General features: G+C 40.3%; 1 protein-coding gene across 2 annotated transcripts in view; it reads right to left on the bottom strand.

Moving 5' to 3' along the window:
- The window catches only part of scoca (short coiled-coil protein a), a 25,860-nt gene extending 1,344 nt beyond the window's left edge, over positions 1-24,516 (bottom strand). Inside the window, exons 1-5 of one of the 2 annotated variants that reach the window (XM_061977101.2) lie at positions 24,352-24,516; positions 11,330-11,401; positions 11,177-11,257; positions 9,248-9,391; positions 1-234 (exon numbers count right to left, since the gene is read on the bottom strand). The exon at positions 1-234 is cut by the window's left edge and continues 1,344 nt beyond it. In XM_061977101.2, the coding sequence (XP_061833085.1) occupies positions 9,249-9,391; positions 11,177-11,257; positions 11,330-11,401; positions 24,352-24,418 (363 nt within the window). In that variant the 5' untranslated portion in view covers positions 24,419-24,516 and the 3' untranslated portion in view covers positions 1-234; position 9,248. Of the gene's footprint in view, positions 235-9,247; positions 9,392-11,176; positions 11,258-11,329; positions 11,402-17,551; positions 17,691-24,351 lie in introns of those variants that run through there. The other variant, XM_061977102.1, reaches the window with a different exon arrangement.
- Positions 24,517-26,127: the final 1,611 nt, after the last annotated feature.

The following is a 26,127-nucleotide window of genomic DNA, read 5'->3' on the forward strand; positions in this document are numbered from 1 at the left end:
GACTATAATGAATTAACAAAAGTGGCAATTAGGTGTACATGCCATAACAATAATAAACATTTTACAGGAACAGCTGGGCAGTAGAACAAAACAAGATCATGCAATGTGCGGCGGACATGACTTCCAAACAGGACAATAAATAATTTTTAAAAAGCGCCAATAGTTTTCGTGATAGATTCCGGTTTGTTCCAGCAGCTCACCGACATGTCAGGTGGTTGGAGGAGACAGGATGTCCTTGAATAGAAAAACAAGAATATGGACATATAGGTTATGAAGTCACAAACCACTTTGACAAGGAAAAAAACATTAAATACTTTGTTTACTTTATTTATTTAGTGTGTCAAAGGTCGCTCTTGTCTGTTATGAAACACATGCTGAATTTACACTAAGTAAAGTATGCTTAGTAGATGGTGTACATAGTATTTTGACAGTGCAGTATTGTCTGGAAATAACAAAGACAATATTATCTACTTCTCTCACTCAAAAAGTTTGCTACATAGCTGTAATAAAAGTATATATTTAACTCTTTTTACTCTGAATATTTCAGCTTTGTCATGTCATATGGTAAAAATGATGAGTCAGTACTAAGCCAACTGTACAGTACACACTGAATCACTTTTAATTTTTCTTTTTTTACCGACCTGCAGTATTGTCATTTCTGTTTTTTGGATTAATGCGCACAGCAGATATAAATATGGAAGACTAAATATGTGAGAACTAGAGATGTCCGATAATTTCGGCCGATAAATGCTTTAAAATGTAATATCGGAAATTATCGGTATCGTTTTTTTTATTATCGGTAACGTTTTTTTAAAATTAAATCAACATAAAAAACACAAGATACACTTACAATTAGTGCACCAATCCAAAAATCCTCCCTCCGCCATTTCTTTGTTATTAATATTTCTGGTTCCTACATTATATATCAATATATATCAATACAGTCTGCAAGGGATACAGTCCGTAAGCACACATGATTGTGCGTGCTGCTGGTCCACTAATAGTACTAACCTTTAACAGCTAATTTTACTCATTTTCATTAATTACTAGTTTCTATGTAACTGTTTTTTATAGTTTTACTTCTTTTTTTTTATTCAAGAAAATGTTTAATTTATTTATCTTATTTTATTTTATTATTTTTTTTAAAAAGGAGCTTATCTTCACCATACCTGGTTGTCCAAATTGGGCATAATAATGTGTTAATTCCACGACTGTATATACAGTGTATATATATATACATATATATATATATATATATATCAATATATATATATATATATATATATATATATATATATATATATATATATATATATATATATTGATATCGGTATCTGTAATTAAGAGTTGGACAATATCGGAATATCGGATATCGTCAAAAAAGCCATTATCGGACATCCCTAGTGAGAACTGTAGAAGATTAATTCAAAGTCCCTACTTGAAGAACAAGTATCCTTTATATAATTTCTGTGCCTTCAAAACCACAGAATGTTCAGACCATAAATTTGCGGCTTAAAAGTGTCGTCTATCGGCTTCATCATATTGTAACATTCCAATGAATGAAGGCTCCGACAGAGTCCCAGTCTCTCTCTTTTTCTCACAAAATGGAGTGCTTCCACTACAACAAGCTCAATCTCCAACGCGTCTCGCTATCCCCACGGAAACTCAACTTTTTACCAGCACAACTCACGTCACTGCCCATCTGACAGAGTATCAATTGTTCAAATCTTTTTGGCGGTTCGCGTAATCTGATTTGTGACTGGATCGAGATGGAAGGGGATAGTGTATGAGGAAGGTATGGACATGGATAGGACTAGAGGGGAGAGAGGAAAGAAGGGCAGAGGAGGTAATGAAGAAAAGTCGAGTGCCAAAAGATGATTGTAGAAACTTGCAAGATTATATATACAGTACAGGCCAAAAGTTTGGGCACACCTTCTCATTCAATGCGTTTTCTTTATTTTCATGACTATTTACATTGTAGATTGTCACTGAAGGCATCAAAACTATGAATGAACACATGTGGAGTTATGTACTTAACAAAAAAAGGTGAATTAACGGAAAGCATGTTTTATATTCTAGTTTCTTCAAAATAGCCACCCTTTGCTGTGATTACTGCTTTGCACACTCTTGGCATTCTCTCGATGAGCTTCAAGAAGTAGTCACCAGAAATGGTTTTCACTTTACAGGTGTGCTTGAACCTGTAAAGTGATGAATGAATCGCCCACGTTCTAATTGTGATGCTGTAGAGAATCAATTATAACTAACTCAAGTGGTAAATAAGACTCAATATGTAGTTAAGTAAAGCGTGCGGTAAACAAAAAGAGTGACCCTTAACCATATCTTCTCCTGTCCTCTTTCCTCCTTTACAGGTACAGTCGTGGTCAAAAGTTTACATACACTTGTGAAGGACATAATGTCATGGCTGTCTTGAGTTTCCAATAATTTCTACATCTCTTATTTTTTTGTGATAGAGTGATTGGAGCACATACTTGTTTGTCACAAAAAACATTCATGAAGTTTGGTTCTTTTATGAATTTATTATGGGTCTACTGAAAATGTGACCAAATCTGCTGGGTCAAAAGTATACATACAGCAACATACATATCAATTTTGGTTATGTAGAAAAGTTGCAATCAAATCAAATTAGCTTCATGGCATGGCCTCTTAACTTCATGTGAGTGATTATGATTGACGACACCTGTTGACTTGTCTGAGCCCATTTAAATAGGGCTTGTGTGATACAGTCATTAGACTCGGTTACAAAAGCGACAATGGGAAAGTCAAAGGAACTCAGCACAGATCTGAAAAAACTAATCATTGACTTGAACAAGTCAGGAAAGTTACTTGGAGCCATTTCAAAGCACCTTAAGGTCCCAAGAGCAACTGTGCTGTGTTGTTCGTAAGTATAAAGTGCATGGCACAGTTTTGTCACTGCCACGATGAGGAAGAAAACACAAGCTATCACCTGGTGCTGAGAGAAAATTGGTCAGGATGATCAAGAGTCAACCGAGAACCACCAAAAAGTAGGTCTGCAATGAATTGGAAGCTGCTGGAACACAGGTGTCAGTGTCCACAGTGAAGCGTGTTTTGCATCGCCATGGACTAAGACTACCATGCAAGAAGGAAGCCCTTGCTCTAGAAGCGACACCTTAAGGCTTGTCTAAAGTTTATAAATGAAGTGAGACAATGAAAAAAGAGGATTACCTCCAAATTCTTCAGGACAACCTAAAATCATCAACCCGGAGGTTGGGTCTTGGGCGCAGTTGGGTGTTCCAACAGGGCAATGACCCCAAACACACGTCAAAAGTAGTAAAGGAATGGTTAAATCAGGCTACAATTAAGGTTTTAGAATGGCCTTCCCAAAGTCCTGACTCAATCCCCATTGAGAACATGTGGACAATGCTGAAAAAACAAGTTCATGGCAGAAAACCAACAAATTTAGCTGAACTGCACCAATTTTGTCAAGAGGAGTGGTCAAAAGTTCAACCAGAAGCTTGTGGATGGCTACTAAAAGCGTCTTATTGCAGTGAAACTTGCCAAAGGACATGTAACCAAATATTAACATTGCTGTATGTATACTTTTGACCCAGCAGATTTGGTTACATTTTCAGTGGTCCCATAATAAATTCATAAAAGAACCAAACTTCATGAATGTATTTTGTGACAAACAACTATTGGCTCCAATCACTATCACAAAAAAATAAGAGTTGTAGAAATTATTGGAAACTCAAGTTAGCCATGACATTATGTTCTTTACAAGTGTATATAAACTTTTGAACACGACTGTGCTGTCCTTAACTACCTTTAACTGCTCTTCATCTTCCTTGAAACTCTTAAAGCTCTTTTTGGCTTCCTCAAAATTTTGTTAACGGCTCCAAACCTTGATATACTGGGCATCTGCCCCTCACTCCATCCAGCACTCCAACCTCCTCCATGTGGGTGAACCTGCACCGGAGCTTGTATAACGCAAGGCAGAATGGTGATGGCTTTGTACCAAATGATGTCCCTTGTGTTGTTTATGATGTGTGCTGTCTGTTTAGTGGTAAACAGCAGGTTTGCAGGGTGGCTCCTTGTCAAGTGGTGAAGTCGCTGTTTCACTGTTTCTATTTGAGGTTGTGATAGTCATGTCTTTTATTGGTAGATGTGTGTGTGTGTGTGTGGTAGTGTCATTTTAACAACTTGGCAGATGTTTTGATATGCTCCTCTGCAAAGTCCTGGTGGCAATTACGTACTTGATTGAGTGTGGTCCTTTTGCTGTTAAACAATGTTTACTGCTTTGGCTTCACATTCAATGTTACCTATCAGTGGTCCATTTTCTGTAAAATCCATTACAGTCATATTTGTACAAACCCCGTTTCCATATGAGTTGGGAAATTGTGTTAGATGTAAATATAAACGGAATACAATGATTTGCAAATCATTTTCAACCCATATTCATTTGAATGCACTACAAAGACAAGATATTTGATGTTCAAACTCATAAACTTTTTTTTTTTTGCAAATAATAATTAACTTAGAATTTCATGGCTGCAACACGTGCCAAAGTAGTTGGGAAAGGGCATGTTCACCACTGTGTTACATGGCCTTTCCTTTTAACAACACTCAGTAAACGTTTGGGACCTGAAAAGACACATTTTTTAAGCTTCTCAGGTGGAATTATTTCTCATTCTTGCTTGATGTACAGCTTAAGTTGTTCAACAGTCCGGGGGTCTCCGTTGTGGTATTTTAGGCTTCATAATGCGCCACACATTTTCAATGGGAGACAGGTCCGGACTACAGGCAGGCCAGTCTAGTACCCGCACTCTTTTACTATGAAGCCACGTGGCTTGGCATTGTTTTGCTGAAATAAGCTGGGGCGTCCATGGTAACGTTGCTTGGATGGCAACATATGTTGCTCCAAAACCTGTATGTACCTTTCAGCATTAATGCCACCTTCACAGATGTGTAAGTTACGCATGTCTTGGGCACCAATACACCCCCATACCATCACAGATGCTGGCTTTTCAACTTTGCGCCTATAACAATCCGGATGGTTCTTTTCCTCTTTGGTCCGGAGGACACGACGTCCACAGTTTCCAAAAAACAATTTGAAATGTGGACTCGTCAGACCACAGAACACTTTTCCACTTTGTATCAGTCCATCTTAGATGAGCTCAGGTCCAGCAAAGCTGACGGCGTTTCTGGGTGTTGTTGATAAACGGTTTTCGCTTTGCATAGGAGAGTTTTAACTTGCACTTACAGATGTAGCGACCAACTGTAGTTACTGACAGTGGGTTTCTGAAGTGTTCCTGAGCCCATGTGGTTATATCCTTTACACACTGATGTCGCTTGTTGATGCAGTACAGCCTGAGGGATCGAAGGTCACGGGCTTAGCTGCTTACGTGCAGTGATTTCTCCAGATTCTCTGAAGCCTTTGATGATATTATGGACCCTAGATGGTGAAATCCCTAAATTCCTTGCAATAGCTGGTTGAGAAAGGTTTTTCTTAAACTGTTCAACAATTTGCTCACGCATTTGTTGACAAAGTGGTGACCCTCGCCCCATTCTTGTTTGTGAATGACTGAGCATTTCATGGAATCTACTTTTATACCCAATCATGGCACCCACCTGTTCCCAATTTGCCTGTTCACCTGTGGGATGTTCCAAATAAGTGTTTGATGAGCATTCCTCAACTTTATCAGTATTTAATTTGGGACGGCGTGGCGCAGTGGAAGAGTGGCCGTGCGCAATCCCCACCTAGTACCAACCTCGTCATGTCCGTTGTGTCCTGAGCAAGACACTTCACCCTTGCTTTTGATGGGTGCTGGTTAGCGCCTTGCATGGCAGCTCCCGCCATCAGTGTGTGAATGTGTGTGTGAATGGGTAAATGTGGAAGTAGTGTCAAAGCGCTTTGAGTACCTTGAAGGTAGAAAAGCGCTATACAAGTACAACCCATTTATTTATTTATTTTAATGCCACCTTTCCCAACTTCTTTGTCACGTGTTGCTGGCATCAAATTCTAAAGTTGATGATTATTTGCAAAAAAATTTTTTTTTTATCAGTTTGAACATCAAATATGTTGTCTTTGTAGCATATTCAATTGAATATGGGTTGAAAATGATTTGCAAATCATTGTATTCCGTTTATATTTACATCTAACACAATTTCCTAACTCATATGGAAACAGGGTTTGTACAAAGCCCACCTTTCCTGCTGTGAATCACCTCCAGCGCTTGCAGATGTTCCTCCTCTTTCACCTAAACTGGCACCACAAGTAGCTTCCTGATCACCATCCCCTTTAACAGCACTTGAGCCCGCAGTTTTGTCCTTTTGTTGCCATGTTACTGTACTAAATTTTGGTCTTTGCTATTGTGATTTGTTATTTTTTCCTGTGCAACCTCACCTTTCCTGCCTCCAAAGCATGTTTTTCATGTAATGATGTTTGTAGTCATGCAAACACTGCCAACTTCTCTGCTCTTCTATGAGCAGATGAACGTAAAGTCCGGGAGAAAAGAATGATGTGCGTTTTTCTCCACCAAACATTTCACCTTGAAGTATTCAGACATCATACTCTGAATTTAAATGCAGTGTCAAAAAAGGTCCACAACCAGTCCAGCAAAGCCCAAAGTCAGCTGCCGCTCGTTACGCTAATGACAGCAAGAACAAGTTGCGTTACGTGCTTAATCACGTCTCCCTCCTGCATGAAGCCTCAGTAGACTACAAATATTCATGAAAAAAACCCAAAACAGGAGGTCCTGCCTGCTGCCAGGTGAAAAGTGACGTGGCGTGTTTTCTGACTTAGCTGTGGCTCTTTGCTCCAATTTGTCCTTGCATGGTGATCCGTACCCGTTTGTCTGAGGTTTTGTTTACTTTATGTAACGGCCACATTTCCCGGTGGTCGCTGGAGGGATAAGAATGAGTTTGTCTCTTGAATGACGCGCTTGGCTCCTGAGTGAATTTGACCTATTTAATATGATACGGTATAAGATCAACTGAAATGGTATGCAAGATGTAATATGTAGTTAAGTAAAGCGTGCGGTAACAAAAAGAGTGGCACCCAAACTTTTCTCCTTTACATGTGCTGTCCTTAAATACCTTACTACACACACACACTTCCCCTCAAACCTCTAATTCTGTCTCCTGCAAGTACATTTCAGCTTTTTGTAGTTACATTATGCCGTTTGCAATAAAATTGTTGTCATTGTTAGGTTTGTTTCATTTCCAATAATAGCAGTCTTTAATTGACATTGTTGAGGATAAAGGAAGCGAGCCGTTTCTTGTTTATTTCTGATGTTTTTTTGTTTTTTTTATATGTGCTGTAATCACGCAGTTTAGTCGGCGCATGCTCAAAATATGCAAATACGTGCGGCTTTGACAGGCATAAACACAGATGTCTATTTGAAGCATTTCATAATCGTCTGCAGGATATCCAAAATAAGAAATATAAGAACTACAAAAGCACTTAGAGAGCGAAGACCTCAGCCAGGCACTACCTCCCAATAGTAAAAAAAAAAAAGTCCTGAATCCCAACGGTGTACTGGATCAGCCCTAAAATATAATCACGTTGTTTCATAACATTTTTGACAAATGTGCCAATCATTTTTTTTAGCCATTTATAGCGGAAACAGACTGAACCCTCTTGACAGTCATTCACTGTCTTTGAATCTTGTAATGTACGGTAACGTAGTAGAAAGGATACGGATCAGGCACAAAATATAATCACTAGTTTCTTATCCCATTTATGACCTTTCCTGAAAATGATATTGCCAACATACTAACTAGCTAAGTAAACAAGTACCCAGACCAGGGGTCAGCAACCCGCGGCTCTGGAGCCACATGCGGCTCTGAAGCGGCGCCCTGGTGGCTCCATGGAGCTTTTTCAAAAATGTATGGAAATGGAAAATAAATGTGGTGAAAAATATTTTTTTTTGTTGTAATATGGTTTGTGTAGGAGGACAAACACGACACAAACCTTCCTAAATGTTAGAAAGTCCAGTGTTTAATATGTTTGTGTTTATGCTTCACTGATGAGAGTATTTGGCAAGTGCCGTTTTGTCCTACTAATTTAAGCGGCCCTTGAACTCACCATTGTGTGGTTTCAACAGTTTGTTTACATGTATAACTTTCTCCGACGCTGCCACAGAAAGACGTGTTTTATGCCACTCCTTCTTTGTCTCATTTTGTCCACCAAACGTTTTATAATAATAATAATAATAATAATAACTGGGATTTATATAGCGCTTTTCTAAGTACCCAAAGTCGCTTTACATGTAACACCCATCAATCATTCACACCTGGTGGTGGTAAGCTACTTTCATAGCCACAGCTGCCCTGGGGTAGACTGACGGAAGCGTGGCTGCAATTTGCGCCAACGGCCCCTCCGACCACCACCTATCATTCATCATTCAATTCACCGGTGTGAGTGGCACCGGGGGCAAAGGGTGAAGTGTCCCGCCCAAGGACACAACGGCAGCGATTTTTGGATGGTAAGAGGCGGGGAGCGAACCTGCAACCCTCAGGTTTCTGGCACGGTTGCTCTACCCACTACGCCATGCCACCCCCTGTGCGTGAATGCACAAAGGTGAGATTTGTTGATGTTATTGACTTGTTATGCAAGCTAATCAATGCTAACATGGTATTTAGGCTAGCTCTATGTACATATTGCATCATCATGCCTCATTTGTAGGTATATTTGAGCTAATTTAATTTCCTTCACTTATGTCCTCTGTGTTTAGTTTATTTTTCCATGTTTCATGACATACTATCTGTATGTAATATTGGCTGCATTTCTGATGGTTGTTTGTGTGCCATGTTGTTCCAGACTACAGCAAACGTTAGCCAGCTTCCATTTAAAGAAGCCATTTCCTTTAACTTGGACACACACATCTATACCTTTGGCCACACTAAGACAGTAATTTCCAGAAGTTATCTCACCCTCTGAGAAGTTTTACTAATGTTTTCCAATGTTGTAAAAATGTGTCGAACAAATATTAAATTTCAACATTTCTGTCAACGAAGATTTGCGTCAGCCAGCAACACATAGTCATTTTGATAGTAGGCTAATATCGCTAATATAGACACTTACATCATGTGTTGCCATCATAATAACCCTTATATAAGTCTTTTATTTTTTTGCGGCTCCAGACAGATTACTTTTTTGTATTTTTTGTCCAATATGGCTCTTTCAACATTTTGGGTTGCCGACCCCTGACCCAGACCAAGAAGCAGAGATTGAAATGTTTCAGAGACGCAGAACAGAAGCCTACACCTCATTTCCGTTTGCTCTTGGTGTCGGTGGTCTGAAAGACGCTGGACGCAGACATGAGGTTCTCAATGTACTGCCCGAGGACCTGGTTCTCCGACTTCAACTTCAAGTTCTCCTCTTTCACTGCATCCACGCGCGCAGAAAGATCTGAAGCATACAGTGGGTGGGATTTAATTGGCTGCATTAACAATTACAGTACATAGAATGTACCGTAGTACATGAAAGTGTACTGTAGTCAGGGACGTGCACATGATTATAGAGGGGCAAGGGCTCAAAGTCAGAAAAGGGCAGGACATTTTTTTTGGTACTTTACACAATATGGAAATTAATGTAAAATTAAATTTGCTAATAGGAAGCCAACTATACAACTATACTATACTGCAATATTTGATAAGACCTCTTCTCCTACATCACTTGTAGCTCCTTCAACTTCCCCCTCATCTATGGCTTCCTCTGCAGTAGTATCATCTGCCTCCCTTCCTGTAGATTCTTCCTCCCCAACATTTACCGGGATTTCTATGGCTTCCTCTGTGTCAGGAGTTGCATCTAAAGCCTCTTTTCTCTCAGGTGTTGCTTCTACACTCTCCTCCTCCCTCTCAGGTGTTGCTTCTAAGGTCTCTGCCTCTCTCTCAGGTGTGACAGTTTCTGAGGTCTGTGGTCTTTCTTGAATTCTGGTGCTAGTACTTGGTTTTAGCCATACATTAAGAGGTCTGCTACCCTTAGCTGCTTCCTGGCGCTCCTTCTCCTTCCTTTTCTATATCCTTTCTTTTTTTGGCATGGTGCTGCAGGCATAATCAACATGAATCAAGTTTAAATACAGATGGTAATATTCCTAACAGATAACCTACATCTTATATCCCCAGAATGCTGAAAATATTATTATTATTAATAATAATAATAATTATTATTATTAATAATAATAATAATTATTATTATTATTATTATTATCATTATTATTATTATTTTGTTAACCCACAAAGTAATAGCAAAGTCACAATATACTTTATATCTAAACCTCTACTGTGAGAAAAATGTGATCCGCCGTAAACACAGTGCATTTTATTTTGAAAATTAACCCGGTGTTTTATTTTGTATTTTGTACACTACTTCCTGTCCCGCACGATCTGCTCTGCTCTGTGCGGAATTGATGTGCCGTGCACAATTGATGCGCCGTGCTCCGACGTCCGGAAAAAACAGAAGCTGACACATTGAATGATAGAATAATACAGCGTTTTTCTGAAATATTACCCATAAATAAATAAATAAATGATAAATGGGTTGTACTTGTATAGCGCTTTTCTACCTTCAAGGTACTCAAAGCGCTTTGACACTACTTCCACATTTACCCATTCACACATACATTCACACACTGATGGAGGGAGCTGCCATGCAAGGCGCTAACCAGCACCCATCAGGAGCAAGGGTGAAGTGTCTTGCTCAGGACACAACGGACATGACGAGGTTGGTACTAGGTGGGGATTGAACCAGGGACCCTCGGGTCGCGCACGGCCACTCTTCCACTGCGCCACGCCGTCCCATATTAGATGCTGAATAAGTGGACGGCGACTAGACCATAATTCACAGGTTCAAGTTGCTCCACTGTCACGTCTCCTCAGGGCCGCAGTTGGCTCTCTCTTCTCTCACTTACTCACTCACTCGCCCTCTCTCTCTCTCTCTGGCGGAAGCGGCAGGCTCAAACAACCCGGTATTACAAGAAAACGTGGAGTTTTTGTACCGCTGTTTTTTTTTTGTTTTTTTTTTTACATCCCTGACAGGAATTTATTAATGTTGTTTAAAGAAAAAAAAAAAACACAAAGGCAGAGGGCACTTTTTAAGACGAGGCAAAAAAGGGCAGGGGCTCAAGCACCCATAGGGCCCTATGTGTGCACGTGCCTGACTGTAGTTCATACAGAATAAGGTATCATTAATTACCTTCAAGTGTATGCTGAAGCTCTAACACCTGATTTATAAGCCTCGTCTTCTCCTCCATCTCCACCTGGTTTTCCATGTCCCCTACAAGAGACAGACGTACAATCACTACATCACCACACTACATCATCATGACACCATCCTGAACTGACATACCATCTATATCACAGTTCATGATAAAAAGCTCGTTCTCCGGCTTAGTATACAGGGCTGCAGGTCTGCTGTCCACTGTAGAGGAAGGACACACACAGTTAGACATGCCTTCCTCCAACATTAGATGTTCACATTCTTTAATGAGAAGAGCGTATGTGCTTGTCTCAAACTGTCCAATAAGACGGGAAAAAGTAGATTTGTCGCGAGCTGTTTTGTAGAAAAATAGAATCTCGAGGAGTCTGAATACTTGCTAAATATAGTGACAAAATCACTAAGTTGGCGAGTATGTCGTTGTGGCTTGTGCAGCCCTTTGAGACTTTTGTGATTTAGGGCTATATAAATAAACATTGATTGATTGATTGATTGATCCCGCCTGCTAGTTTTCTTATTCTTTGGCATACTAGGGTCATGTATTAAGGGTGCCTATGTACACAAACTTGGCGTAAGCCCTTTTTCATGACAAAGTTGAGATGTATAAAGAGTGAACCGAAGGTGGAAATGTGCGGTGCCTCGCGCCAACTTCATGACTGTCGTATGTACAATTCTACATGCTGTGGATATTTTAGCGACACTCAGAGGTGATGCTGGGCAACTGCTGAAATAGAGAAATGTCAAACTATCACTCCTCAGAATGACTGATCACATGGTGATTGCATGTCAGAGACATATGAACAATTAACAATTACAATATGGAAATAAACACTTAGGCAAAGCTCTGCAAAAAAAACTATAAATTATCTTCATGTTAGCCAAGTATATTAAAGGCGAACTGTATTTTTTGTAATATGATGAGTATGTACAGTACCGTATTTTCCGCACTATAAGGCGCACCGGATTATAAGGTGCACCTTCAATGAATGGCATATTTCAAAACTTTGTTCATATATAAGGCGCACCGGATTATAAGGCGCGCCTATGCATCCATTAGATGGAGCTGTGCTAAAGGGAATGGCAACAAAACAGTCAGATGGGTCAGTCAAACTTTAATACAAACCCCGTTTCCATATGAGTTGGGAAATTGTGTTGGATGTAAATATAAACGGAATACAATGATTTGCAAATAATTTTCAACCCATAATCAGTTGAATATGCTACAAAGACAACATATTTGATGTTCGAACTGATAAACGTTTTTTTTTTTGCAAATAATCATTAACTTTAGAATTTGATGCCAGCAACACGTGACAAAGAAGTTGGGAAAGGTGGCAATAAATACTGATAAAGTTGAGGAATGCTCATCAAACACTTATTTGGAACATCACACAGGTAAATAGGCAAATTGGGAACAGGTGGGTGCCATGATTGGGTATAAAAGTAGATTCCATGAAATGCTCAGTCATTCACAAACAAGGACAGGGTGAGGGTCACCACTTTGTCAAAAAATGCGTGAGCAAATTGTTGAACAGTTTAAGAAAAACTTTTCTCAACCAGCTATTGCAAGGAATTTAGGGATGTCACCATCTACGGTCCGTAATATCATCAAAGGGTTCAGAGAATCTGGAGAAATCACTGCACGTAAGCAGCTAAGCCCGTGACCTTCAATCCCTCAGGCTGTACTGCATCAACAAGCGACATCAGTGTGTAAAGGATATCACCACATGGGCTCAGGAACAATTCAGAAACCCACTGTCAGTAACTACAGTTGGTCGCTACATCTGTAAGTGCAAGTTAAAACTCTCTTATGTAAGGCGAAAACCATTTATCAACAACACCCAGAAAAGCCGTCGGCTTCGCTGGGCCTGAGCTCATCTAAGATGGACTGATACAAAGTGGAAAAGTATTCTGAAGAGTCTACATTTCAAATTGTTTTTGGAAACTGTGGACGTCGTGTCCTCCGGACCAAAGAGGAAAAGAACCATCCGGATTGTTATAGGCGCAAAGTTGAAAAGGCAGCATGTGTGATGGTATGGGGGTGTATTATTGCCCAAGACATGGGTAACATGAAGGCGCCATTAATACTTTGGCGCCATTAATACTTTGGCACGTGTTGCAGCCATGAAATTCTAAGTTAATTATTATTTGCAAAAAAAAAAAAAAGTTTATGAGCTTGAACATCAAATATCTTGTCTTTGTAGTGCATTCAATTGAATATGGGTTGAAAAGGATTTGCAAATCATTGTATTCCGTTTATATTTACATCTAACACAATTCCCCAACTCATATGGAAACGGGGTTTGTAGATTACAAACCAGCGTTCTGACAACTCTGTTCACTCCCAAAATGAATAAACAGCTGATTTACTCGTGTTACGGTAAATCAAACGTTAGTGCAATCACAATATAGTAACTCTCGAAATAGTGCAGAGCAATAACAATATCAATAACTCAACGTTGCTCAAACGTTAATGTCACCCAACACAACACACAAAATAAACATGTAAAGCTCACTTTATGAAGTTATTCTTCATCCACGAATCGCTCGAATTCTTCTTCAGTGTCCGAATTAAACAGTTGGGCGAATACGGCGTCGAAGTCGTCATTAATGGAGTCAGTGTCGCTGCTGTTGTCTAGCAGTTCAGTGACAATTCCTGCCTTCCTGAAAGCTCGGACCACAGTTGAGACTGATATATCGCCCAGGCATTTACGATCCACTGGCAGATAGTGGCGTATGTCGTCCGGCGCTGTCTCCCTGTCTTGGTGAACGTGTGTTCGCCTTCTGTCATCCGTGTTCTACTGCGTGACTGATCACTTTGAGTTTAAACTCTGCGTCGTAAGCGTGTCTCTTAATAGGAGCCATTTTGGGGTCTTTACATAAACACACAAATGGAAATGAAACGTCATATATCCCAGCATGCACCACACGCTTCTTCTTCAACGGGGGCGGCTGCTTACCACAGAAGAAGAACAACTTCTTCTACAGGGGAAAATGAAGTTGGCGGCTGCTTAACGTAGAAGAAGAAGCGCTTTTTCTTCTACGGGGAAAAAGAAGTTGGCGGCTGTTTACCGTAGTTGCGAGACCTAAACTTTATGAAAATGAAGTTTAGGTTTGTTGTGGCTCAATATTGGTCCATATATAAGGCGCACCGGATTATAAGGCGCACTGTCAGCTTTTGACCAAATTGAAGGGTTTTAGGTGCGCCTTATAATGTGAAAAATACGGTATATGTCACATATATGTCACATCAATTGATGTGGCCCACGAAAGTAGAGTACATTATCTTTTTTTTTTACTAAATGTTTTCCTTTGTTTTAACTGATGCATGTATAAGTTTAGTATACATGCAATTGCATGTATACTAAACTTTAATATTATCTAATAATGTAAGAAAATTACATTTTATTGAATAATTTAATTAAATGTGTATGAACTTAGAAAGGAAAAGTACTTATCAATGAATCTGTAATAATAATGTTGTTAATGTTAATAATGTAATGTTAGTTAAATTGGTATGAACTTAGGTTTGAAAGTAGTTATAATCTGTAATAATAAAAACTTAGTTAACATTCATGTTTCCTAATGCAATAAATAATATATTATACATTACACTTTTTTTAAATAAAATATCTGATTGACTTATAATTTTAAAGTGAGTTATTTATTTAATTGTACACTGTAAAAATGGTAATAAGTAAAAAATCAAAACTGTCTGCTCTGCCGCTGAAATGTTGCTGTAAAAACAGTTTTTCCATGTACAGTAATTCACCATGAAACAACAACCGTTTATATGAAAAAATGACCTCTCAGTCGCCAGAATTGTAAACGTTAAATACACAGTGATACCATTTTTACATTTATAGAAATTTGCTGTAAAAAAAACCCACCGTAAATGCTACAGTAAAATGATGGCGACTGAGCTGCCTGTCGACAGAGAACATAAACAAATGATACAATGATCAAATGCATGTGCAATTGTATAATAATATCAAGCGTATGAGATCTCAGACGTATGGCCAATTTAACATCTAAGTCCATCCATAACTTTGAGTTATGTTGCTAAAAAAACAAACAAAACCTGGTGAAAACATAACCTTTGTCTCAAGCGTTTCCTAGGCGACACAAAGCGGGTCACGACGAGTGAAAGCGCCCGGTTGGAGCATGGGATCTGCACACTTGGGTAAATATGAAAAGCTACGGATAAACCATCATCCGGAAAAGATATCTGAAGACAGCGAAGCTAAACATCAATTTTTGAGGTATTTACATTATTAAAAGTTAAATCGTCAGATATTTGCTTGAAACAGTTAATGTTTCCGCACAATTCTTTTTACTCAAAAATACACGTTTGTAGTAATAAATAGGACTAGAACATTTAAGTGAGTAACTGTGTTTATCCTAAACATTCTTGTCACTACTACCGACCACGCAGTCTGATAGTTTATACATCAATGATGAAATCTTAACATTGCAACACATGCCAATACGGCCGGGTTAGCTTACTAAAGTGCAATTTTAAATTCCGCGCGAAATATCCTGCTGAAAACGTCTCGGTATGATGACGTCTGCGCGTGACGTCACGGATTGTAGAGGACATTTTGGGACAGCATGGTGGCCAGCTATTAAGTCGTCTGTTTTCATCGCAAAATTCCACAGTATTCTGGACATCTGTGTTGGTGAATCTTTGGCAATTTGTTCAATGAACAATGGAGACAGCAAAGAAGACAGCTGTAGGTGGGAAGCGGTGTATTGCGGCAGGTGTGTGCCGGATAACGGACCCCCGCCGTAGAATGCACCCCTTGACTGTTGTGCCGGATAACACAGCCGGTGTTTCATTGTTTACATTCCCGGAAGATGACAGTCAAGCTTTACCATTGGCCTGTGGAGAACTGGGACAACAGAGACTCTTACCAGGAGGACTTTGAGTTGGATGCGCAGACGCGGTACCGTGAGTACGCATGCAGCTGCGGCTTCCAAACATTTGATCGCTTGCCCGTACGTGCGTGCCGCTACGTGCATGTCACGTACGTAACTTTGGGGACTTTGGGGAAATATATGTGCTGTATGAACTTTGGGGAGGTGAACGGTACTTTGGGCTGTGGGATTGAGTGTGTTGTGCAGGTGTTTGAGTTGTATTGGCGGGTTATATGGACGGGAGGGGGGAGGTGTTTGTTATGCGGGATTAATTTGTGGCATATTAAATATAAGCCTGGTTGTGTTGTGGCTAATAGAGTATATATATGTCTTGTGTTTATTTACTGTTTTAGTCATTCCCAGCTGAATATCAGGTCCCACCCGCCTCTCACAGCATCTTCCCTATCTGAATCGCTCCCACTGCCCTCTAGTCCTTCACTCTCACTTTCCTCATCCACAAATCTTTCATCCTCGCTCAAATTAAAGGGGAAATTGTTGCTTTCTCAGTCCGAATCGCTCTCGCTGCTGGTGGCCATGATTGTAAACAATGTGCAGATGTGAGGAGCTCCACAACATGTGACGTTACGCTACTCGTCTGCTACTTCCGGTACAGGCAAGGCTTTTTTTATCAGCGACCAAAAGTTGCGAACTTTATCGTCGATGTTCTCAACTAAATCCTTTCAGCAAAAATATGGCAATATCGCGAAATGATCAAGTATGACACATAGAATGGACCTGCTATCCCCGTTTGAATAAGAAAATCGCATTTCAGTAGGCCTTTAAATGGGACAGGGGAGAGGAGACAGCCTTGGCGGACACCAATAGATGTTTTAAAAGGTTCTCCTATGCTGTTGCTGGTGAGAACTGCACTGCTTGAGTTCAAGTAAAATACCCCTAATTTTTGTATTTTTTTTTCTTCTTGTTTTTGAACACTGAATTTTGCAGTGCACCCACTTCTACTCGGACCCTCCCCAGTGTGTGTGTGTGTGTGTGTGTGTGTGTGTGTGTGTGTGTGTGTGTGTGTGTGTGAGAGAGAGAGAGTGCGTGTGTAAACAAGGTCAGTAGATGTTCTAATAGTAGACAATGGTAATCGATAAACATAAAAACGAGCGAAGCGTGGGGTGTGTCCAATAGTGGACGCCTGTCCGTTAGCATTGCTAGCTATCTAGCTTGGGGTGAAATACAACAACACGACGCTAACCCATCCCTAATATTCACGTAAACGAACGCAAGTGTCTAAACAAAAGCGGCTGACTAAAACAAGTCCAGCAGTCTCCATCGTCAACACGGACTGTCTTGTGAATTTACTGACAACAATTCGCCATATCAAATGCTTTGGGATGCTGCTAACATGACGAGCTAGCTTACGCAGTTAGAAGCTTCAGGGGCCAACGGGATGTGGCGGACATAAAATGACCGTATAACGTTGACACTCACCCAATTCAAGACTGCGTACTCTCCGACACACGGAGTGTTGTTATGAGCGCACACAGCGATGATGACGACGGAAGAATGTGAGGTGGATTCCTGTAATTGACCTCAGCGTGGCAGTCACCACGTTCATCCATAGGGGGCGCTAAAATCAACACACAAAACCCATCAACGCATAGTTTTGATCTATCAATCAATCAATCAATCAATGTTTATTCATAAAGCCCTTAATCACAAGTGTCTCAAAGGGATGCACAAGCCACGACGACATCCTCGGTTCAGAGTCCACAAAAGGGCAAGGAAAAACTCACAACCCAGTGGGATGTCAATGTGAATGAATGACTATGAGAAACCTTGGAGAGGACTGCAGATGTGGGTGACCCCCACCCCCCCCTAGGGGAGACCGGATGCAATGGACGTCGAGTGGGTCTAGCATAGTGTTGTGAAAGTCCAGTCCATAGTGGATCTAACACAGGGGTAGGGAACCTATGGCTCGAGAGCCAGATGTGGCTCTTTTGATGACTGCATCTGGCTCTCAGATCAATCTCAAATCCCGGCCGAGTCATACCAAAGACTATAAAAATGGGAGCCATTACCTACCTGCTTGACACTCAGCATCAAGGGTTGGAATTGGGGGTTACATCACCAAAAATTATTCCCGGGCGTGGCACTGCTGCTGCCCACTGCTGCCCACTGTTCCCCTCACCTCCCAGGGGGTGAACAAGGAGATGGGTTAAATGCAGAGGAAAAATGTCACCACACCTAGTGTGTGTGTGACAATCATTGGTACTTTAACTTTACTTTTGTCATGTCTGTGTGATCATGTTTTGTTTTAGTCATGTTCAGTTTTGTTTTTGGACTTTTTGTGCACTTTTGTTTTGTTTTGTCACCATAGCAACCATTAGTTTTCACCTGTCACGTCACGCACCTGTTTCACGTTTTGAGTCACGCACCTGTTTTCGTTAATCATGCGACTTGTCCAGGGTGTAACCCGCCTTCCGCCCGATTGTAGCTGAGATAGGCTCCAGCGCCCCCCGCGACTCCAAAGGGAATAAGCGGTAGAAAATGGATGGATAGATGTCTGTAGTATTTAAGTTCATTGTTTTCAGTTTGTCTTTCTGGTGACATCCCGGATTCATACCCCTGTCACACTCTTACCTCTGCGCACTTCATAGTCCATGCCAAGTAAGTTGTTTGTTTATTAATGCCACAGTTAGTGTTTTTGTTTAATTGTTCACAGTTTCTGCCTATGTGCAAGTTTTGTTTTCAATAGCCTAGTTTTGTACCTCCGCCATTGTGCGCGCTTTTCGTTTGTTCCTTTTTGATTTATAGTGTTAAAATAAATCATGTATTCACCTTCACGCCATGACCAGTCCAGCTTTACTTGCATCTCGGGAAAACAAACACACCGTAGTCCACGTCCTGACAACTTTAAGTAATGAATAATTCCCCTGGTAATCACAGTGTTAAAAATAACGTTCAAAATATAAAACATTCTCATGCATTTTAATCCATCCATCCGTTTTCTACCGCACTTGTTCAAGAAGTCGCATTAAAGGTAAGAAGTATTTTATTTATTATTGGTTATCTTCAGAATAACAATGTTATTAAAAAGAAAAAGAGACTTATTGTACTCTAAAAATGTTGGTCTTACTTAAAAATGCACGCATTTAGTTGTATTCACTGTCAAGAAATATTATATGGCTCTCACGGAAATACATTTGAAAATATTTGGCTTTCATGGCTCTCTCAGCCAAAAAGGTTCCCGACCCCTGATCTAACATAATAGTGAGAGTCCAGTCCATAGTCGGGCCAGCAGGAGACCATCCCGAGCAACGCAAAGATGTCCCCAACCGATGCACAGGCAGCGGTCCACCCCGTGTGCCTGTGCCCCCCCCCCCCTCCACAAGGGAAAGGGGGGCAGAGGAGAAAAGAAAAGAAACGGCAGATCAACTGGTCTAAAAAGGGGGTCTATTTAAAGGCTAGAGTATACAAATGAGTTTTAAGATGGGATTTAAATGCTCTATCGATCGATCCATCCATCTGTAATGTGGTTAGTGACTTGATCCAAATATTGACAGTGTCATCACCAGGCGTTGTATCAGTATCAGGTCAGCCTGATGAGATTGATATGATCAGTTTCTTGTTTATGTTCATTATTGTGTGAATGCTCTTAAGCATTCACACATATTTGAGTGAATGTTCCAAATTCCTTCTTCTTCTTCTCCAGATTTTGCCGTTCTCTACCTTCCACATTTTTCATCCGAATCAAACCGTTCCAACTTCAAACTGTTCAGCCTATTCGGGAATCGCGGGCTTTCCCTTGACAAATTCCAAAAATTCCCAGATTTCCAGAATATCAGGTTTTCCTGGACAATTTTCCCATTCAAAATGAATTGGCCATTTTTCAAACTTCCACATTTTTCAACCGATTCAAACCATTCCACCTTCAACATATTCCACTCATCGTGGAAATTCAAACTATAATTTTTCCAAGTTCTAAAAAATTCCAGGAATTCCCAGAAATCCCTTTTTTTCAAACCCTTTTTTTGACCCTTTTTTCTGGGAACTACTCCTTCCACATTTTTCAACCGTTCCACCGTCAAACCATTCCTCTTAATCGGGACATAACAAATTCCTGGAATTCCTTAATACCATTTCTCAGTTGAAAATGTTATTTCAACATTTCTCGACCGATTTGAAAAATTCCAACACCAACATTCAAGTCTTTTAACATTTTCCCAAATATTCCCACTTTTACCGAAATTCCCATTGAAATGAATGGGACTTTTTTCAAATTCCCACATTTTTCATCCGATTCTAACCGTTCCAACTCCAAAATGTTCAGCGTGTTTAAAAATGGTGTGCTCTCCTTCAACAATTTAGAAGAAATGGATTTCCAATAATTCCTTGTTTTCAGGGACATTTTCCTCATTCAAAATGAATTGTCTATTTTTTTAAACTCCTACAATTCACACATTTTTCTACCTATTCAAATCATTCCAACATCCGCACATTCCACTCATCCAACTAACACTTTCCCAAGTTCCAAACTAAATTCCGTTTTTTCCTAGAAATTCAAACTCTTCAACATTCAAACAATTTCAACATTCAAACTATTATTACATTCATACTACATTCTGTCAGCATTTCAGTTCAACTTCAGCATTGGAGCATTCCTTCAGGAATTGCCTAATCTAGTTACAAATAAGTGTGTTTTTTTGCCTAAACTCTTTGTCTTGTGGTTTATTCTGATTATAATCACAATCAACAAATTAAAAGCAAAATCAAGGATACTGAATCATTTTAAGTAAAAAGTGACTGTATCCGCAATATTGACTTTGTATTTATTTGATATTTTAATGCGATCATTGGCACATTCTCCCAAACCAAACTTGCAATGGTGCAGCCGCCTTTGTGTACGTGCAATTATTATTTGTATTTAAATTTAGACCTCCACCAATAAATGTGGCGCTTCATTTTCACCCTCACGCATAATCACATTATAACGGGACTGAGTGTGTGTGTGAATGTAACTTGTCATTCCAAATTCATACATTAGATGGCATTCTGCTTCATAACACACCTTTTAGGCACCAGAACCTCATGTAATAAGAGTTGCGTGGCTTTCCTACTAAAAAATAGACGTACGTTGGAATCCAGAAAACTACATACACAAGTAAAATTCAGATGTAATAAAGTGTGCACATGCTCAAAGCCAAACACATTTATTTTTTTTACATCGCAATTCAACTTGAAATTAGACCACGGCAAGGCCACGCACACCCCCCTTAAAAATATGAAAATCATGTTGAAAGTAGCCATGTGTTCAGCTTGCCACGGTCTGACCAATCACAAGTCAGTAAGAGGTGCTTCTTTCTCGTGTGAAAGGGCCTGTCATTGCCAAATACAGATCAGCAGGTACCAGAAGGTAAGAAAAATCTATTTTGCATAATATTGCGAAACAAAACGCGAGATAATATGTCTTACCTTGTACACACACCATAATAATACTTGTATGTTGAAGCAGAGTACAATCCAGCAAGTGGTGCGACTTTATAGCTTACCAAAGTTGTATTAAAACATTTTAACAGATTTTTGAGCGCCGTGTGTAATGTTTTATATTTTCCAATGGAACATATAAAATGTTGGTGTTGTTTACTTGAGTCATATTGCAGTCCACACGTATCTTTTATGTGTGACTGCCAGCATATTGCAGTCTACACGTATCTCTTATGTGTGACTGCCATCTACTGGTCACACTTATCATTTCACCATGTACCAAATAAAATAGCTTCGAGGTCGGTAAGCACAACCAAAATTATTCCGTACATTAGGCGCACCGGGTTACAAGGCGCACTGTCGAGTTTTGAGAAAATGAAAGGATTTTAAGTGTGCCTTATAGTCCGAAAAATACGGTACCTCTAATATAGAGATAATTTGTAACTTATGACAAAATGTTTCAATACAATCAAGCCTTAAAAAGTGGAAGTGTTTTATATTTATTATATATCAGCTGTTTAAAGGCCAACTGAAATGCGAATTTTTTATTCAAACGGGGATAGCATGTCCATTCTATGTGTCATACTTGATCATTTCGCGATATTGCCATATTTTTGCTGAAAGGATTTAGTAGAGAACATCGACGATAAAGTTCGCAACTTTTGGTCGCTGATAAAAAAGCCTTGCCTGTACCGGAAGTAGCAGACGAGTAGCGTGACGTCACAGGTTGTGGAGCTCCTCACATCTGCACATTGTTTACAATCATGGCCACCAGCAGCGAGAGCGATTCGGACCGAGAAAACGACGATTTCCCCATTAATTTGAGCGAGGATGAAAGATTCGTGGATGAGGAAAGTGAGAGTGAAGGACTAGAGGGCAGTGGGAGCGATTCAGATAGGGAAGATGCTGTGAGAGGCGGGTGGGACCTGATATTCAGCTGGGAATGACTAAAACAGTAAATAAACACAAGACATATATATACTCTATTAGCCACAACACAACCAGGCTTATATTTAATATGCCACAAATTAATACCGCATAACAAACACCTCCCCCCTCCCGTCCATATAACCCGCCAATACAACTCAAACACCTGCACAACACACTCAATCCCACAGCCCAGAGTACCGTTCACCTCCCCAAAGTTCCCAAAGTTACGTACGTGACTTGCACATAGCGGCACGCACGTACGGGCAAGCGATCAAATGTTTGGAAGCCGCAGCTGCATGCGTACTCACGGTACCGTGTCTGCGTATCCAACTCAAAGTCCTTCTGGTAAGAGTCTCTGTTGTCCCAGTTCTCCACAGGCCAATGGTAAAGCTAGACTGTCATCTTTCGGGAATGTAAACAATGAAACACCGGCTGTGTTTGTGTTGCTGCAGCCGCCCGCAATACACCGCTTCCCACCTACAGCTTTCTTCTTTGCTGTCTCCATTGTTTATTTAACAAATTGCAAAAGATTCACCAACACAGATGTCCAGAATACTGTGGAATTTTGCGATGAAAACAGACGACTTAATAGCTGGCCACCATGCTGTCCCAAAATGTCCTCTACAATCCGTGACGTCACGTGCCGGCGTCATCATACCGAGACGTTTTCAGCAGGATATTTCACGCGAGATTTAAAATTGCACTTTAGTAAGCTAACCCGGCCGTATTGACATGGGTTGCAATTTTAAGATTTCATCATTGATATATAAACTATCAGACTGCGTGGTCGGTAGTAGTGGGTTTCAGTAGGCCTTTCATCTTGTTTACTGTTCGCTTTTGGAGGCGTCTGGAATTGTCATGTCAAACCGCTAATGCTAACCACGACGGTTTTCTTTGTATGCCACAGACCGTGCACACAGTATCATAGGGGCGGCATGGCGTAGTGGGTAGAGCAACCGTGCCAGAAACCTGAGGGTTGCAGGTTCGCTCCCCGTTTACCATCCAAAAAAGTCGCTGCCGTTGTGTCCTTGGGCGGGACACTTCACCCTTTGCCCCCGGTGCCACTCACACCGGTGAATTGAATGATGAATGACAGGTGGTGGTCGGAGGGGCCGTTGGCGCAAATTGCAGCCACGCTTCCGTCAGTCTACCCCAGGGCAGCTGTGGCTATGAAAGTAGCTTACCACCACCAGGTGTGAATGAATGATGGGTTCTACATGTAAAGCGACTTTGGGTACTTAGAAAAGCGCTATATAAATCCCAGTTATTATTATTATTATTATTATTATCATGACGTCACAAATATGCGACCATACCGTATGGGAGGGGTCAAGGAGCCAGGCAGCAAAAAGCAACAACAGAGAAACAAGCGACAAAAACAAAAATTAAAAGCCTTTTTTATTATCGGCTCATTTTATCGGTTGTTTTTGTAATATCCGAATTATCGATGATACGCCATTATTGCCACAATCAGTCAATAATTATTGGCCGCTGACAATATCAAGCATCACTACTTCAGCGTAAAAGCTCTGATATGAAACTAAACTGTTATCTTTATGCTGAGCTTGCAAGTAGACACCAAACGTTAGCAGGATACAAAAACCTCTTTGTGTTCAAATACTTCCTGAAATAATTATTAACTTGTTTTGTGCCTGCAAACAGCAGAGGTGGGTAGTAAAGTAACGCCCTACATTTACTCTGTTACTTTTACTTTTTGGATGAATTGTACTTGTCAGAGAAACTTTAATGCAACAGACTTTGTACTTTTGTAAAGAAGAAACGCTACTTTTACACGTTACGTTGAGTTTCATTCCAATCGCTATGGTTTGAGTGCATAGTTAAGAGATGAAACATAGCGAAATCTTACAACTTACCTCTGTCTTCTGCCAGCGAGATGTCAGTAAACGTCTCCTCTTCCTGGCCTGAGATGTCACCCTCCATGGTCTTACTTTCCTTTTCCTTCCTCAGTTTGGCATCCTTACTTATTTGTGCCTCAGAAAATCGAACATCATCTCAGTGTGTCTTTGTTTCACTGGACTGTCTTCGAACGCTGGCCCTACCCCCACACACTCATGTCACACCTGTCTTACCTGAATGGTGACTCCTGTTACACACTTGTCATGGAAGTAGGTTATCATGTCAGCAAGAAATGCAGGTCACAGTTTTAGCACAGTAATTCTGCGACTTGACATAAATGTGACAATTAAAGGTAGTAGACTGTCAGCACAGTCATTAAGTATGCTGTGTGTGTACACTGTATACTTTTGTCTGAGTACACACATTTGTTCCAAATCTGTCTTTCATGGACACTTACTGATAATGAATATTGCAATAATCTACACTTTTTAATTGTGAATTGAAACCCATTTTGTTTAGCACGTCTAAGTGGAAAACATGTTCACTCTTTATCATCAGTGTCTCCTCCTGGCCACATGTTATATTATATATACAAACCCCGTTTCCATATGAGTTGGGAAATTGTGTTAGATGTAAATATAAACGGAATACAATGATTTGCAAATCCTTTTCAACCCATATTCAGTTGAATATGCTACAAAGACAACATATTTGATGTCCAAACTGATAAACATTTTTTTTTTTTTGCAAATAATCATTAACTTTAGAATTTGATGCCAGCAACACGTGACAAAGAAGTTGGGAAAGGTGGCAATAAATACTGATACAGTTGAGGAATGCTCATCAAACACTTATTTGGAACATTCCACAAGTGAACAGGCAAATTGGGAACAGGTGGGTGCCATGATTGGGTATAAAAGTAGATTCGATGAAATGCTCAGTCATTCACAAACAAGGATGGGGCGAGGGTCACCACTTTGTCAACAAATGCATGCGCAAATTGTTGAACAGTTTAAGAAAAACCTTTCTCAACCAGCTATTGCAAGGAATTTAGGGATTTCACCATCTACGGTCCATAATATCATCAAAAGGTTCAGCGAATCTGGAGAAATCACTGCAGGTAAGCAGCTAAGCCCGTGACCTTCGATCCCTCAGGCTGTACTGCGTCAACAAGCGACATCAGTGTGTAAAGAATATCACCACATGCGCTCAGGAACACTTCAGAAACCCACTGTCAGTAACTACAGTTGGTCGCTACATCTGTAAGTGCAAGTTAAAACTCTCCTATGCAAGGCGAAAACCGTTTATCAACAACAACAAATTGTTTTTGGAAACTGTGGACGTGGTGTCCTCCGGACCAAAGAGGAAAAGAACCATCCGGATTGTTATAGGCGCAAAGTGTAAAAGGCAGCATGTGTGATGGTATGGGGGTGTATTAGTGGCCAAGACATGGGTAACTTACACATCTGTGAAGGCGCCATTAATGCTGAAAGGTACATACAGGTTTTGGAGCAACATATGTTGCCATCCAAGCAACGTTACCATGGACGCCCCTGCTTATTTCAGCAAGACAATGCCAAGCCACGTGTTACATCAACGTGGCTTCATAGTAAAAGAGTGCGGGTACTAGACTGGCCTGCCTGTCTAGTAGCCACACCATTGAAAATGTGTGGCGCATTATGAATACCACAACGGAGACCCCCGGACTGTTGAACAACTTAAGCTGTGCATCAAGCAAGAATGGGAAATAATTCCACCTGAGAAGCTAAAAAATGTGTCTCCTCAGTTACCAA

This window comes from Nerophis lumbriciformis, linkage group LG16 (genome assembly GCF_033978685.3).
Source record: "Nerophis lumbriciformis linkage group LG16, RoL_Nlum_v2.1, whole genome shotgun sequence".
Lineage (NCBI taxonomy): Eukaryota > Metazoa > Chordata > Actinopteri > Syngnathiformes > Syngnathidae > Nerophis > Nerophis lumbriciformis.